We start from the raw sequence: 13684 nt of genomic DNA, 5'->3' as shown, positions 1-13684 counted from the left end.
TATCTTTGGAAGCAACTATTTGAAGTACATGAGTTAGAGTGTCATCAAGAACCTAAAGAGAGCTGAGGGTCTGGAAACCAGGAGGCTGAGATTGATACCCAACCTTGTCTTTCTTGACTCAGTGTGGGAGTTACACAGTCCTCTAGGCTTCCCGTATTCCTTCACTGATTTATCTTCCCAAGGATATCTTGTGGGTAACTTTGGGGGACAAATGTGAATTTCTGTGAAACACTTTGACCCCCTAAGAATGATCAGATACATCCACCAATTAGCCGAGGAAAGCAATGATGATTCAAAGATAGCATTTTCCTTTATAGATGTGTTTGTGCTTTGCTGACATTGCATTTTTTACAAATTGAAGGTTTGTGGCAATCCTGCATTGTGCAAGTCCATCGGCGCCATTTTTCCAATAGCATTTGCTCACTTTGTGTCTCTGTGTCATGTTTTGGTAATTCTCACGATATTTCAAACCTTTTCATTATTGTTGTGGTCATCTGTGATCAGTGATTACAACTTGCTGAAAGCTCAGATGATGGTTAGCATTTTTTAGCAATAAAGTATTTTTAAACTAAGGCATGTACTTTTTTTTTAGATATAATGCTATTGCACACTTAATAGATTGCAGCTTAGCGTAACCGTTACTTTTACATGCACTGGAAAACCAAAAAATTCATTTGATTCACTTTGTTGGGATGTTTGCTTTATTGCGGTGTTCTGAACCAAACCCACAGTATCTCCAAGGTATGCGTGTATTTACTTCCTTCCAGAAGTCACTCCTCTTTACACAGGGAGTTCTGGAGTGAGAATAATGTGGGAATCCATTATATTCAATAGCTTTTCTCCCCTTTCTTCACCTTTCCTGCCCCTTACCTTAAAGCTGTAAGACCGTGAGTGGCTATTACACCATCCTTTGATGAGCAAAACCTCCTACCAGGCTGTGCCCGAGGTCAGGCGAATGAGGAGAAGAAAGTGCACACCCCACTGTGGCCAAGACGAAGGCCACAAAAGCCATCTTGATCCTTTGACCTACACTGGCACTGAGCCTGTTGCTTTGGTGACCCTGACTTTGGCAGTGTGGTTAGTTTAACTCTCTGCCCCCACCTTGAATTGAGCTTTGATGAAAAAGTAGTAGGAACCCAGGCCTGTCCCTGGAGATTTGGGGTTTTTATCTTGGAAAAGCATCAACCAAACTAGCAGGGCAGGAGATCTGGATTCCTGTGGCTTGGGCTAACTTGGGTCCAAAGAAACCAAGTGCCTATGATCATCATCTTCATTCCCCAAATGTGGCCATGCCCTCTGGATTCCCTTGTCTCACTCATTCTCCCAGTTAGGATGGCTTCCAGGTTGCCTGCTGTTGCTTTACCATTAGCTTGTTCTTCCATATTTGAAATGCTTTGGTATACAGAGTACTTGCGGATTGCCTGGCTGTTCTAAAATCTTTTGGCCTTGGTACATGTAATAACAAAACAACCTTTACACATCAGTGTATTTCCTCTCCCTTGGGAGCCGAGAGACCTCCCTGAGATTTGCATCTCTGGGTTTGCTGCTGGGCTACAGAGCCTCATCCTGGCTCATCTCTCCCAGGGCACTGCTTCTGTATATCAGGAATCATCTGGTTGCCTTGATTGTATATCTTGAACCTTTGTCTTGGTTTCCTGTAATAGAATGGCCAGATTTTTGTGCAGGCATCCAAAAGAAGCCAGGCTGTGCAATACTGGATGACAGAGTAATAAGGTCTGTGGGTTGCTGTGATGTATTCTTCTCCATATATTGAAAGACTGAGTTTGCCTTAGTAGTGCTTCCAGATATCTGTGGATGGTCTTTGGGCATGTTGTGGTGAATGCTACCATGCCAGAGAATTTCAGCAGATTTAACCAGCTTTGAAATGACTCGTTCTTGTAGATTTTCATACACAAGGAAATCCAGACTAAGAATGTGGATCAAGGTATCCCTCTTGTTCCCTTCTCACCCGACCATTTTTCAAACCAGGGAAGCTCCGTCAGCCAAAATGTTGTAGCTGGGTACCTTCCACCCGGGAAAAAACTTTGTAGAAACATTGATCTTAGAATCTCACTACCAGAGGTTAGTAGCTAGCACTAACTCACCTTTACAAGAGCAGCTCTCCCGAGGCTAGGTCTGAAACCCATGAAATGGCCAAACAAAGAGCAATGACTTCACACGCAGAGACCTAATGTGTTCCTCTCCATTTCAACTTCAGATTTGCTGACCATGAGAGAATATCACTGTTTGCTGCAACTGCTGTGCCCGGATTTCCCCCTGGAGCTCACTCAGAAAGCAGCCAGGTATGTGCCCTGGGCTCTAGAAGCTAACTCAGCCCTCTGCGGGCCAGGACTTCTTAGAGAAACCTGAAATGTATACAAACAGACAAGCAAACCATTAGGAAAAATACAAAACCATTAGGGAGAAACTGGCATTTGGAGAGGGGTCTGTTTGAGATTTGCCCCAAAACATAATGCTCACTTTCTGCCTTTCCCAAGGGAAGCCAAATGATCCTTTGTGGTTTCTGTGGGGGGCCTTAGGGTCTGCAGACAGAGCTGGGGGGTGGTGAGATGAAGACACACACACACACACACACACACACACACAAGTCTCTAGAGGATATTCTGAGAAACGAAGGGGCAAGAGTTGGCAGTGACCAGTGAATGAAGGCATAGATTGAGGTTGGAGACTGGAAAGGTATGGAGGTGATAAAGCCCAATTAAGAGAAGGATAAATGATATTATTTATGCTGAAAGAAGATTTTCAAGATTAGTCCAGAACCAGGAAGACTTGGCAGAAATAGTTTGAACCCCCTTCTTTCTGCGTTTGATTTCATGGTCATTCCCATTTTAACCAAATGAGGTAGTTGGACTGTGCCTCAGTTACCTTTTACTAGACACGAAATTTGACCTAAGGTGGCAAATGGAAGAATTTCAAAAATTGTGTTGTCTGAAATTGCCAGAAAAGAGGATTTTTAGGAAAATACTCTGTATTATACTACACATGATAGATACATGTCATTGTACATCTGTCCCAAAAGTACACGTGAAGGGTAATGTAAAGTATGAACTCTGGGTGATCATGTTGTGTCAGTGTAGCTTCATCAATTGTAACAAATGTTCCACTCCAGTGCAGTGCCGGTGTTGATATGGAGGAAGCTATGCAAGAGTTGGGGGATGGGGGGTATGTGGTAAATCTCTGCACCTCCCCCTCCATTTTGCTATGAACCTAAAACTGCTCTAAAAAGTAAAGTCTTGTTTTTCTTTTTTAACTTTTTAATGTTTATTTTTTAGAGAGACAGAGGGCGGGGCGGGGAGGGCAGAGAGAGAGGGAGACGCAGAACCCAAAGCAGGTTCCAGGCTCTGAGCTGTCAGCACAGAGCCTGCCACGGGGCTCAAACTCATGAACCGTGAGATCATGACCTGAGCCAAAGTTGGACACCCAACTGACTGAGCCACCCAGGCACCCCAAAAGTAAAGTCTTTTTTTTGGTTAATGTTTATTTATTTTTGAGACAGAGAGAGACAGAGCGTGAACGAGAGAGGGTCAGAGAGAGAGGGAGACACAGAATCTGAAGCAGGCTCCAGGCTCTGAGCTGTCAGCACAGAGCCCGACGTGGGGCTCGAACTCACGGACTGTGAGATCATGACCTGAGCCGAAGTCGGCCGCTTAACCAACTGAGCCACCCAGGCGCCCCAAAAGTAAAGTCTTAATAATATTTTTTAATGTCCATCTTACCTCAAGCATAGTGTATGCATTTACCTTCATTATTTCATTTAAATTCATTTACCTTAATTACCTCACTTAATCCTTATAAAAACTGTTAACCTTCCTATTTTACTCAAGAGGAAACTGATATGCCTCAATTTAAAAAAAAAAAAAAAAAAAAGAGGAAATTAAGGCTCAAAGAGGTCAAGTATGTGGCCTGAATTTACTGATAGCTTGTAAGTAGCAGAGGCATGACCTGAACCCAGGGCTGCCTGAATCCACAGACTTTGCCCTTAACCTCCTCACCCTCCTGCCTGCTCATCTTGTGAAATCATTTGTGCGTGGTGGTTTGACCCACTGACACCACAGCTGCACTGGCTACGCTGCACCAAGAACCATCTGAGTCCTTCTGAGGTGAGCCAACCATCCCCTCCGCTGCCAGCGACAGACTCCAGCCTCACACCGGGGCGGGCTGTTCTGCATTTCACAGCTCACACGCTGGTTTTGCTGGTCATGTGCAAAACTTGTTTAGTGGTCACGCGACCAAAATCTTCTTCCCTGCGTTGTCCAGTGGATACTTACCTTTTCCAGTGGCACTTGGCCCCTGGTAAAAGCAGCAATTCGGGTTTTATCATTTTAACTGATCTGCTATCCAAAGGAGATTTAGATTTTTTTTTTTTTCCATAATTGACAATAAAATGTGGGAGATTATCTCTTGTAATTTAAGAGCAGCCAGCTGGAGTTACCTTCAGATTTCCAATGATAGTGCCCCTTGAGGTCAGATTATTTTAAGGAAGATTCAGCCCCACACTGGGGGAAAAAAACTCTCAAAGACGGTACTATGATTTCTACATAGCTGAATAATAAAAATCAGCTGTGATCTCTAACTAAAATCTTCCCAGAGAAAAGGAACCGTAAGTGTAAGTAAGCTCCAAGTAAGTGTAAGCTCCATGAGGGCAGGCAGGATCTATACCAGTCTTATTTGCTGCTGGATCCCTGTTGCCCAGACCAGTACCTAGATACGTGCTACACACTCCATTAAGTGTCTCCCGATTGAATGAACATATGAATGACATCCCTTGCCAGGCATTTTACGTAGTTCAAAAAGTCCATGATTCTCAGTAACTCGAAGAACAAACATCAGCCACTGCATCCTATATTCATTTGTTCGTTCATTCATTTATATATTCATTAAAAATTTTTAACAGCTTGGGGTTTCTGGTCCAACTCTTGATCTCAGCTCAGGTCTTACTCTCAGGGTCATGAGTACAAGCCCCACGTTGGGCTCTGCATTGGGCTCTGTGCTGGACACGAAGCCTACTTAAAACAAAATCCAATGGGATTTTATTATAGTCACAGAGTATATTTATATCCATCAGCACAACCAAGTTTAGAATATTTTAATTACCCCCAAAAGAAATCCTGCAGTCCTTAGCCACTACTCCCCAATCCTTCCCTCCTCCCCAGCCCTGGGCAACCACTAATCTACTTTCTGTCTCTATAAATTTGCCTATTCTAGACATTTAAAATGAGTGGAATCATATAGTACGTGGTCCTTTGTGACTAGCTTCTTACACTTGGCATAGTGTTTTCACGGTTCACCCATGTTGTAGCAGAACTTCATTCCATCAGGTATTTCTTGAATGCCAGGAGCGATTATGTACACTGGGGATACAGTGATGAATAGATGCTGCTGTTCTTCCCCTCAAGGAGCTTAACATTAGGTGTAGAAGAGGACCCCTTTGGGCCTCAGTCACTGTCTGCCACCACTCTGTGACATCTCACCTTGGTTTCTGTCACTCCAGAACGGTTACTGTCCTCCTTTCCTGAAAGGTTGGTGGCAAGTTAATGAGGGTGACCTTCTGTAGGATTTTCAACCCCTAGCAGCCTCAGCTTCGCACTTGCCCCACCCAACTTCCAGACCCTTCCAAACAATTTGATATGTGTAAGCACTCAAGATTAGAAGTAACACCAAGCGGGGCGCCTGGGTGGCTCAGTTGGTTAAGCGTCCAACTTCAGCTCGGGTCATGATCTAACAGTCTGTGAGTTTGAGCTCCGCATCAGGCTCTGTGCTGATAGCTCAGAGCCTGGAGCCTGCTTCAGATTCTGTGTCTCCCGCTCTCTCTGCCCATCCCCTGCTCACGCTCTGTCTCTCTCTGTCTCAAAAAAAATAAATAAATAAAATAAAATAAAAAAAGAAATAACACCAAGAATGAACTATTGTGACCTCGTCAAGATAAAAAGCTTCTGTACAGCGAAAGAAACAATCAGCAAAACTAAAAGGCAACAGTGGAATGGGAGAAGATATTTGCAAATGACATATCAGATGAGTTAGTATCCAAAATTTATAAAGAACTTATCAAACTCAACACCCAAAAAATAAATAATCCAGTGAATAAATGGGCAAAAGACATGAATAGACACTCTTCCAAAGAAGACATCCAGATGGCTGACAGACACATGAAAAAATGCTCAACATCACTCATCATCAGGGAAAAACAAATCAAAACCACAGTGAGATACCACCTCAGACCTGTCAGAATGGCACACATTAACAAGTCAGGCAACAACAGGTGTTGGTGAGGATGCAGAGAAGAGGAACCCTTTTGCACTGCTGGTGGGAATGCAAACTGGTGCAGCCACTCTGGAAAACAGTATGGAGGTTCCTCAAAAAATGAAAAATAGAACTACCCTACAACCCAGCAATTGCACTACTAGGTATTTATCCAGAGAATACAGGTGTGCTGTTTCGAAGAGGCACGTGCACCCCAATGTTTATAGCAGCACTATGGACAATAGCCAAAGTATGGAAAGAGCCTGAATGTCCATCAATGGATGAATGGATAAGGAAGATGTGGTATATATAGACAATGGAGTATTACTCGGCAATCAAAAAGAATGAAATCTTGCCATTTGCAACTACGTGGATGGAACTAGAGGGTATTATGCTAAGCAAAATTAGAGAAAGATAAATATCACTTCATTCATATGTGGAATTTAAGATACAAAACAGATGAACATAAGGGAAGGGAAGCAAAAATAATATAAAAAACAGGGAGGGGGACAAAACATAAGAGACTCTTAAATACAGAGAACAAACTGAAGGTTGCTGGAGGGGTTGTGGTGGGGGGCTAAATGGGTAAGGGGCATTAAGGAAGACACTTATTGGGATGAGCACTGGGTGTTAAACATAGAGGATGAATCACTGGGATCTACTCCTGAAATCATTATTGCACTATATGCTAACTAACTTGGATGTAAATTTTAAAAATTTTTAAATAAAAAAAGAATAGAAGTAACACAGTCATCTAAAATGCTTGGATTCTTACAATTATTGATACCAACAGACTTCAGCAGTGGTATCCCCCTAGCTGTGGCTGGAAGCAAAGCTTATCCCCTCCAGGAAGCCTGCTGTTTGATAGTCCATGCTGGTAGCAGTGTGAGGGGATTATGGGAATGCAGGTAGAAACCACAGAAGGGCCTAGGACAATCCTCAGGATGCTGGCTATGAAATTAGAGGTGAGGGTCACCTGGGTGGCTCAGTTGTTTAAGCGTCTGACTTTGGCTCAGGTCATGATCTCATGCTTCATGAGTTCGAGCCCAGTATCGGGCTCTGTGCTGACAGCTCAGAGGCCGGAGCCTGCTTCCTGCTTCCGATTCTGTGTCTCCCTCTCTCTGCCCACCCACCCCTGCTCACACTCTCTCTCTCTCTCTCTCTCTCTCTCAAAAATAAACATTTAAAAATAAATAAAAATAAAAAATAAAATTAAATAAAATAAAAAGAAGTTAGAGGTGAATTCAGAACCAGGGGAAGTTAGTTTGCTCCCTGTGTATTAGGCTTTGTGTCAACCCCGCCTCCCCAATGCCAATCTTTGCTCACTCCACTCCAGCTGGCGTGTGGGTACAAAACTTGTCTATATCCCAGAAAGCGCTCTCTGATGGCTTAAGCTATTCTTACTTTGTCCCAAAGATCGAGATCCCAACTTCCTCACACAAGGCCAGGCTTCTGATCAAAGTCACAAATGGAGGTGGTTAGGTCTCCAAGGCAGTTACTGTTGCTAGAAGAGGCATCGCACTCTCCCATGTCATGGCTGGGCTTACTTTTCTCAGGGCCCTGAGGTCTGGGGACAGGCCACAGAAGGAGGCTCCAGGCTGCGATGATGTGTGCATGGAAGAATGTAATCCACACGCAGCTGCACAGCAGAGCCTGTTCGGGGGCATGGCGTCTCCACGTGTGCCTGACTCATGGACGCCAAGCACCGCGGCCAGGCCCTGGGGCAGCAGGTGTGAGCCAGAGGCACAGGAAAGATGGCAAATGGGCTGCAAGACAGGCCTAGCCCCAGACGCCCTCCACCTCGCACATTCCTGTAGCAGTGGGGGGTCATCAAGAGGTTTTATCCTTGAATGATCACCACAGCATCTCTGTCTCCCTCCTCCCTGGACCGGAAGGCTTTCCTGAAGGTGAGAAGCACCTTGCCGTGTCTGGCAATTCGAGCCAGACTTCTTGAGTTCAAATCCTGGTTTCACAGTCCACCAGCTTGTGCCCTTGGGAAAGTTGTTTTGTTTTTTTGTTTTTTGGTTTTTTGGTTTTTTTTTTTTTTTTGAGCCTCATTCTCTTCATTTATCAAATGGAAATAATAATAGTTGTAATAATTGAAGAAGTACATAATGTGCTTAAAACAATGCCTGGCACAGAGTAAACTTTCAATGTTAGAAGTAGTAGTCTTAACCCTGACCTATAAAGAGCACAAGCATCATAGCATTGGAAAGACCTGGATGTACGTGCCACTGGGGCCCCATTAACTGGATGACCTTGGGGATTTCTCATAACTTCTCTAAGCCTTGTGTCCATATCTGTAAAATGGGGAATAATACTAACTCACTCCGAGTACGGTGTAACTTTCAACAACTAGAAAAAATATATATTTTATAAATGTATGCATATTAGCACATTGTAGACATTCAATAAGTAATAGTTTCTTGCCGTTAAAATAATGTTGGCATTATTATTATTACCAGATTTTTAAAAATAAACAAGAAGAAGGGCGCCTGGATGGCTCAGTCAGTTAAGCATCCGACTTCAGCTCAGGTCATGATCTCATGGTTCGTGAGTTCGAGCCCCGAATCGGGCTCTGTGCCGAGGCTTGGAGCCTGGAGCCTGCTTCTGATTCTGTGCCTCCCTCTCTCTCTGCCCCCTGTCCCCGGTTCATGCTCTGTCTCTGTCACTCTCTCAAAAATGAACATTAAAAAAAAATTAAAAAAAATAATAAGAAGTTTCTCAGCCCCCTAAGGCAGTTATTTCTGGCCTTTTTTCACTTCAGAACACTCAGAAAATAATATACACATAACAAAAAGTCAGTAAAGATGACTTTGCCTGTGATCAGCCTGCAGGCTCTGGCCTCCTCCCTGCTGGGCCAAGAGGACCCTCACACCTGTAACCCGTTCAGGGTGCAAGTTGACACAGGGTCACCTGCAGGGCTTATTAAACCACAGAAGGCAGACTCCATCCCCAGAGTTCAGGGGATCTGAGGTGGGCTCCGAAACTCATATTTCCAAACACTTGCCAAGTGATGCTAATCTAATGGTCATCCACTTTGAGGAGTATTGATTTAGTGCATTGAAAGCCAGTCTCATTCTGGCATTTTAGAATCGATCCCATCAAATGGACTTACATTTCATTCTCTCTTTTGTCATTTTAAAACACAATTTACCTCATGTCTCCCTCCCTGAAGGCCAGATTTCTAGTGGGTAATAATATGTGCTAGACACAGACAATGCCTGGAAAACACACAAACTCCTAAGGAATCTAGTTCAGACCTAGTAACTCATCCCAATTTAAGAGGTTCACTTTTCAGCTAGTCCCTGTGTCACAAAGGCAGGACTCAGGTGCTGGAGCCAGACAGCCCTGGATTCAAATCCCAAATTCTTTCACTTACTGGCTTATGACAGTGAGCAGTCTCTCTAAGCCTCAGTTTCTTCATCTGTAAAATGGAAATAATGACAACACCTGCCTCATAAAATTGATTTGAGGATTTAATGAGATAATGCATGTAAAATGCCTGTCACACAGCCCTCAAAAAACATTACCTATTTTAGAAAAGTATAACTGGTAAATGGGGATTGATTCCTGTATTCATTTTTCAGCTGTTTCCTATGCATCTTCTATATGCCAGACTTCATACCGTGCATGACAATACAGCTTTATGCTTTCTTAGTGTCTTTCTTTATGCCCCTCCCCTACAATAGCTTTCTGCCTGGATATCTTCCCCAGCTCTGACTTGCCATCTAACAGTATCACTCAAAAATAAATAAAAACATGAAAAAAAAATTTTTTTAAGCTTTAAAAAGTTGATCTATAAAGAAGTAATACTTTTTAAAATTTTTTTAAATTTTTATTTATTTTTGAGACAGAGAGAGACAGAGCATGAATGGGGAGGGTCAGAGAGAGAGGGAGACATAGAATCTGAAGCAGGCTGCAGGCTCTGAGCTGTCAGCACAGAGCCCGACACAGGGCTTGAACTCACGGACCGTGATATCATGGCCTGAGCCGAAGTCGGACGCTTAACTAACTGAGCCACCCAGGCGCCCCTATAAAGAAGCAATATTGCAGAGCAGTAGGGAAAGGGGATCAATTCAAGAAGAATTGATGCGGCAGTTGGTTATTCACATAGGGAAAAATCAAGTCAGATTCCTACTCCATATCATATTCAGAAGTCAATTTCATATTCAGAAGTCAATTTCACATAGATGACAAGCCTAAATATGAAATGCAAAACTAAAATACTCTTAAAAGAGAATAGAGGAAAATATATTTATGGCCAACAGGTAGTAAAAGAATTCTTAAGGTACAAAGAGCCCAAGCCCAGTGGACGAGATTGATCAACTTGACCACAAAAAAAAATTGCATTCATTTATTCATTCAGTCAGCATTCATTGTGAGTACCTTCCAGGTGCTGAGAACAGAGCAGTGAAAAAATACAGGCCTTGCCCCGCAGTAGAGCTGACTTTCTAGACCAAAGAGAATTATCAGATAGAAAGCAAGAATTCCCTGATGGCAAATTGAACCCCAGCCATCCCTAAACCCCAGGACTACCAGGGAATTAAGAATTAAAATTCTCAGGGGATGTCTGGGTGGCTCAGTTGGTTAAGCATCTGACTCTTGATTTCAGCTCAGGTCATGATCTCCCAGTCTGTGCGTTCGAGTTCTGCCTCAGGCTCTGCACTGACAGCATGGAGCCTGCTTGGGATTCTCTCTCTCTTTGTCTCTGCCCCTCCCTCCCTGTCTCTCTCTCAAAATAAATAAATAAACTTTAGGGGCACCTGGGTGGCTCAGTCAGTTGAGCGTCCAACTTCAGCTCAGGTCATGATCTCTCCGTTTTGTGGGTTTGAGCCCGGCATCAGGTTCTACAATGACAGCACAGAGCCTGCTTTGGATTCTCTGTCTCCCTCTCACTCTGCCCCTCCCCCACTTGTGCACGGGCTGTCTCTCAAAAATAAACAAACATTAAAAATGTTTTTAATAAATTTAAAAAAAGAATTAAAATTTTCAGTTCAACCAAAGATAGCATAAACAAAGCTGAAAGACAAGTAAGAAACGAGAAGAGGAGATTTATGTGCATGTCTAACAACAGATTGGTCTGCAGAATTTTTTCTTCTAAAAAGAGTTTTGTAAAGAACTCCTACAAAACAATAAGGAAAAGATGAAGAACCTCAGTAGAAAAATAGCCCAAGCATATGAGCAGGCAATCCACAGAAAACTCTAACAGCGTATAAGCATATGGGCATATTTTCATGCCCAAACTCACTAGTAATCAGGGAAAGGCCAATGAAATTGAGATGCCACTTCACATCAAATGACAAAAATTTTAAAGTCTGATAACACAAGCGTGGGTGAGGATGTGGAACTCCCATAAAGTGCTGGTGGCAGCATAAAGTGGTACTATCACTTTGGGGCAATGTAGGCAAAGCTAAAGAAGTTCACAGGTGTCCCTTGTTATAAGGAAATATGCAGCATTATTTGTAGCAGCTCCCACTGGAACGCTCTGCAAGTCCCTCTGCAGCGGAGAGGATAAAGTGCAGCAGCATCATACCATCCACAGAATTCTGTACACCAGCTGAAGAAATGGATACAGGTAGAAATCTATGCACCAACACCGATCTGTCTCAAAACATCAAGTTCCAGAAGGATGCGTAGAGTTTGAAAACAAGCAAAACAAAGCTAGATCATGTTTTAAGAATATAGGCATTCGTGTGAGTTCGTGTAGTATTGAGAAACATGTAGAGCGATGCTAAACCACCAAGTTTCGGTGGTGATTTCAGAGGAAGAAGCGTAGAGGGATGGGATGAGGGAGGGCGCGCAGGTGGCTTGAACGTTATGTGTAACATTTTACAAAGCTTTAAAAACCGAAGCAAGGAGAGCAAAATGTTAAGGTGTATGACGTTGGCCAGGGGTACACAGGTTTTTGTGATGTTCTGGGTAACTTTCTGAGGCTTTAAATATTTCACTTAAAACAAAAGGCACGGGTAGCACTGAGGTAGGGAGCGATGAGTGGCAGGTGAAAAAAGTGTCTAGGGGAAATCGGCAGCCTGGAAAAGAAGCCAGGCTCTTACCAGTCATGACCTAGGGGAGCTTTTTTTTTTTTTTTTTTTTTTTTTTAATATATGAAATTTATTGTCAAATTGGTTTCCATACAACACCCAGTGCTCATCCCAAAAGGTGCCCTCCTCAGTACCCATCACCCACCCTCCCCTCCCTCCCACCCCCCATCAACCCTCAGTTTGTTCTCAGTTTTTAACAGTCGACCTAGAGGAGCTTTGAGAAGCCAGTGGTTCTGGAGTTTCAGGAGTTTGGGGACCAGACGGGGAAATGAGGGCCTCACAGGGCCATGCGTTGGATTTGGTCTTTATCCTAAGAGCGAGGAACAGTTCTCCCCTAACTATAAGGCTTCTTGGGAGGGGCTGGGATAATGGGGTTTGGATGGCTGTTGCTGGGCCTTCCAGCTCTCTGCAGGGGGTAGCGGATGAGGCCTCAGCTTCCAGCCCTCCTGGGGGCAGTCGCTGTGTACTTGCTAACAAACTCCGGGAGTGGGAGAAGGGACAGCGCCACCAGCAGGAAGATGTTATTGCCACTCGAGAGCACAGAGCCTACGTTTTCTTTCCAGGTGCAGCTGTGATTAGAGTCAGAGAGACCTGTGTTTGAATGACAGCTCTTGCCCTTGTACCTGCAACCTTGGCCAAGCTTCTGAACCTCTGTGTTCTCAGCAAGATATTCATTGGACTTACCTCATAGGATTAGTATGAGCAGGAAATGAAATGATGGCTGTATATTGCTGACACAGTAAACCCCTAATGAATATTAACCATTGTTGTTTTCTTGTCTGCACTCCCCGGATCAAGCTTAGGCACTACAGGGCAGGTGGGGTTTGGGGTACCCCAGGCTGGAGCCAGGGGAGAACAATGACCCAGACCTCCCAAGCTCCTCTGCGGGCCTGGACTTGTGGCAGCTTGTGCGGCATGGGGGTGCATCCCACACAGTCCAGAAGAGGAAGTGTCACAACCCTAAGGAAGTGTCCCAGGAAACCTCGGCAGCAGCTTCTTCCCCCGACCTGCGGAAGGTGGCCAGCGTGTGGCTTCAACCTCACTCATGGCCGGATACAAAAGGACAGTCCCCCAAGGTGCACTGTGAGCCCAACAGGCTTCGGGACTCACCTCACCCCTGAGAGACCCTGGTCATGTGACCTCCTAAAAGCAGTGCAGCCATGGAAGGTGGCTCTTCTTTCTGGCCCTGGCCGAGGGCTGGCTTCCCCCCAAAGTGGACTCGAAACTGGATAGCTGGCTTCCGCCCGAGAGCCTCTGCGTGGTTGAGTGATGGTAGCACTTACTTCCTCTGAGCTATATTTTTGCTTGCTATTTCGAGTTCTTCCAGCACCTTAAGCCAACTAGAATACACTTATTGATAGCAACTAACACTTGTGAGT

The 13684-nt window shown here is 44.2% G+C and overlaps 1 protein-coding gene across 4 annotated transcripts in view; it reads left to right on the top strand.

Moving 5' to 3' along the window:
- The window catches only part of CSTPP1 (centriolar satellite-associated tubulin polyglutamylase complex regulator 1), a 202791-nt gene that overhangs the window by 170494 nt on the left and 18613 nt on the right, over positions 1-13684 (top strand). For all 4 annotated transcript variants that reach the window (XM_053899762.1, XM_019412361.2, XM_053899763.1 and 1 more), the window contains one exon: positions 2219-2303. In XM_053899762.1, coding sequence (XP_053755737.1) covers positions 2230-2303 — 74 coding nt within the window. In that variant the 5' untranslated portion in view covers positions 2219-2229. The remainder of the gene's footprint in view (positions 1-2218; positions 2304-13684) is intronic.

Source organism: Panthera pardus, unplaced genomic scaffold, assembly GCF_024362965.1.
Source record: "Panthera pardus isolate Hobbes unplaced genomic scaffold, ASM2436296v1 HiC_scaffold_12, whole genome shotgun sequence".
In the NCBI taxonomy this organism is placed as follows: Eukaryota; Metazoa; Chordata; class Mammalia; order Carnivora; family Felidae; genus Panthera; species Panthera pardus.
Note: the sequence above shows the minus strand (reverse complement) of the source record. Positions and strands in the feature narration are given on the sequence as shown.